This window comes from Triticum dicoccoides, chromosome 3A (assembly GCF_002162155.2).
Source record: "Triticum dicoccoides isolate Atlit2015 ecotype Zavitan chromosome 3A, WEW_v2.0, whole genome shotgun sequence".
NCBI lineage: Eukaryota > Viridiplantae > Streptophyta > Magnoliopsida > Poales > Poaceae > Triticum > Triticum dicoccoides.
Window position 1 is genome coordinate 2,727,914 of NC_041384.1, and position 2,602 is coordinate 2,730,515.

Here is a 2,602-nt window from a genome sequence, read left to right on the forward strand (position 1 = left end):
TGGATTTGAACCACTCACTCCCTTTTGATTTCAAGTCCAAGAGGCCTGGAGAAAGAAGATTTGTAATTCCATGCGCACTACACAAAATGGAATTGATCCACTAAACACCCACACAATCTCCATTTAACAAAACTACACTTTCCACCTCTACTCCTTCCTTTGGATGGGATAATAAATTCAAACATAATTAAATTTGTAGAAATGCGTTACTTACATCTTGTCATGTTTATTTTTCTTCTTGTATAGATGCTCCTTGAGTCGCGTATGAACGAAACTAGAGGAACTCTATGTGTTGGTGAGAACTGTCTGCAATATATTTTACTGAGATTTGGTTGCATGGAAGTGAAACTGAAAATATATATGATTTTATTGTATTGATTATTGTATGTTGGTAAAAAAATTGAATCAGTGGAAATAATTAGCCCTTTCCCATGTGCGATTGCATATTGTTGTGTGTCTCTTCCTATGCATGGTAGCTTGTTGAGGTTCATGTTTGCAAATATGTTATTGTGATCACCTATTTACATATATATAGGGTGCAATGCTAATTTTTTGTTGCAAAAGTTCAAGGGTCATTGACTGACAATTCCAAAAAGTAAACAAAAAAGGTGCATGACCGCCATAGCCCCCAACCTCCCTAGCAATTGCAGTTCTGGCCTTTGTCATGCAAAAAGTAATGACCGATACACACAACCTTGGTTGAGAGGTGATGGAACCCACAGTCACACCCTCCCGCCCTACCCCTCCAAAGTTCCGCTCCACCATGATCACCGGCATCCTCTAGGTCATCTCGAAGATCCGTCACAACACGGTAAATTCTTAGAGATTACCAGTTGACCACCACCCTCGCCATCGTGGCCCCGAAACATCAACGCCAAGGTTATGATTTGTTGCTACTCCCAATCTTTTTGTCAATCTAGCCTCGAGACTTGGATTTAAAGTTTCGGCACGTCGCCATGAGTCGACGAACCTCACAACCCCCTCTTTTTTTGGTAAAATCAGTAATCCCTTGATCGGGCCATAATCATTGGTGTAGTGGAAACATAGTTCAGGTGCGGTTTTGCTCAATCTGCTTTTGACCTTTCCACAAAAGAATATAAAGATCAACAAAGCACGATGATGATCGACAAGAATCACCACCTCTGTAGCCATGATCTGCCTCGACGTCCTTCTCATGGTCTGGTGTTCCTCTGTGGTTGGCTATAGCCGGTAGGCTCCTCTGCAATAATGCGGCTCCCAGATTTAGCAAGTGGTACGCTTCCATCTATAAACTCCTCATTCATTCTACACGCAGGCAGCTAGCTAGTCTAGAGAGTGAAAGCCAATAGTACAGGAGAAGTAGAGCTGGCCGGCAAATATCTTCCACCGGCCGGCCCTCTCTTCTCCGATGGATCAGGCTCCCCATGGGGCAGCCGCTTCACTAGACCTGTCCCTGACCCTGGCCCCCGTGACACCGCCATCACCAGCAGCACCCCCATCCTCCTCCTTTTGGGCTGAAGGAGACGCCGCTGTCGGCCACGGCGGCCATGGTGGCCATGCCGGCGAAGGGAGATCGAGGCGGCTGTTCTCGTGCCTCTTCTGCGACAAGAAGTTCCTCAAGTCTCAGGCGTTGGGGGGCCACCAGAGTGTGCACAAGAAGGAGCGGGCCGGCAGCTGGAACCCCCACCTCTACCTCCAATCCGACCACAGCGACCTGCCGGCCACCGCGGCGGCAAAGGCGCCAGCGAGTTGGCCAAACGCGCGCCTTGACGACGACGGCGAGAAGCAGTTGCAGCAGCAGCAGCAGCTTGATCTCAACCTCAAGCTTTAATTAGCTAACTCGTGTGTATGTTTTTATTATCTTCCTTTCAATCTTCTTTTCCTCCTTGTTGAACTAGCTATTAGTCAGGTAGCTAGGTGTGTGTGTGCGCTAAACGTAATCACACATGTTCGTCCTGTACTGTACATATACTTGGGTTTGCACTAAATATGGTCTTCCTCTGTCTCCGAAGTTTTTCTTTTCTTTTGCGAAAAATGACTCTAATCTATTACTGTCTCTGATTGTGTGAAAAACGTCTTATATTTTGATATATAGAGGTGGTATAAATATTAATTAGAATTTAGAAATACGAAGTATTCAAAACATAATAAAAACTACATCAAGGTCTTTTTCGCATCAACTCCAAGGTTACTGACAAGAAATTTTGTATCATCGATTTATCAGATATATATTCGCAAGAAGAAAGATAGAGAAAAATCCGTGATCAAGTTGTGCAGCTTTTCTTTCCATGGTCATTGTGAAACTGGACGTTGTGTTGTGTTTTTTCATTCGTTGTTGGTTTGATGGTTTGTGTCCGTGGTAATCTGCGCGTGGTTGGTTGTGTACCTATCAAGCGCTTTGGTTACGTTTGACGTCGATGCTGCCAAGACTTCCATGTCGATCTGGATGAACTATTTATCAATTTCAACGAAATTGAAGCTGGCATGCTTTTATCAATTTTGTTTCCAACTTTTATCTGCGTGTCCATATTTCTCCCCACCATACATTATGCATTCCCCCCTAAATTTAGTTTATATATATGCACTCAGGAGGATCAGTTCTTCAGGTTGTCTCAGCTGCAGC

General features: G+C 44.4%; 1 protein-coding gene across 1 annotated transcript; it reads left to right on the forward strand.

Moving 5' to 3' along the window:
- Nucleotides 1–1,320: 1,320 nt before the first annotated feature.
- LOC119270858 (zinc finger protein 2-like) lies at nt 1,321–1,834 on the forward strand. Its single transcript, XM_037552905.1, has one exon. It carries the CDS (start codon nt 1,388–1,390, stop codon nt 1,808–1,810), a length of 423 nt encoding a protein of 140 aa, XP_037408802.1. The 5' UTR covers nt 1,321–1,387; the 3' UTR covers nt 1,811–1,834.
- Nucleotides 1,835–2,602: the final 768 nt, after the last annotated feature.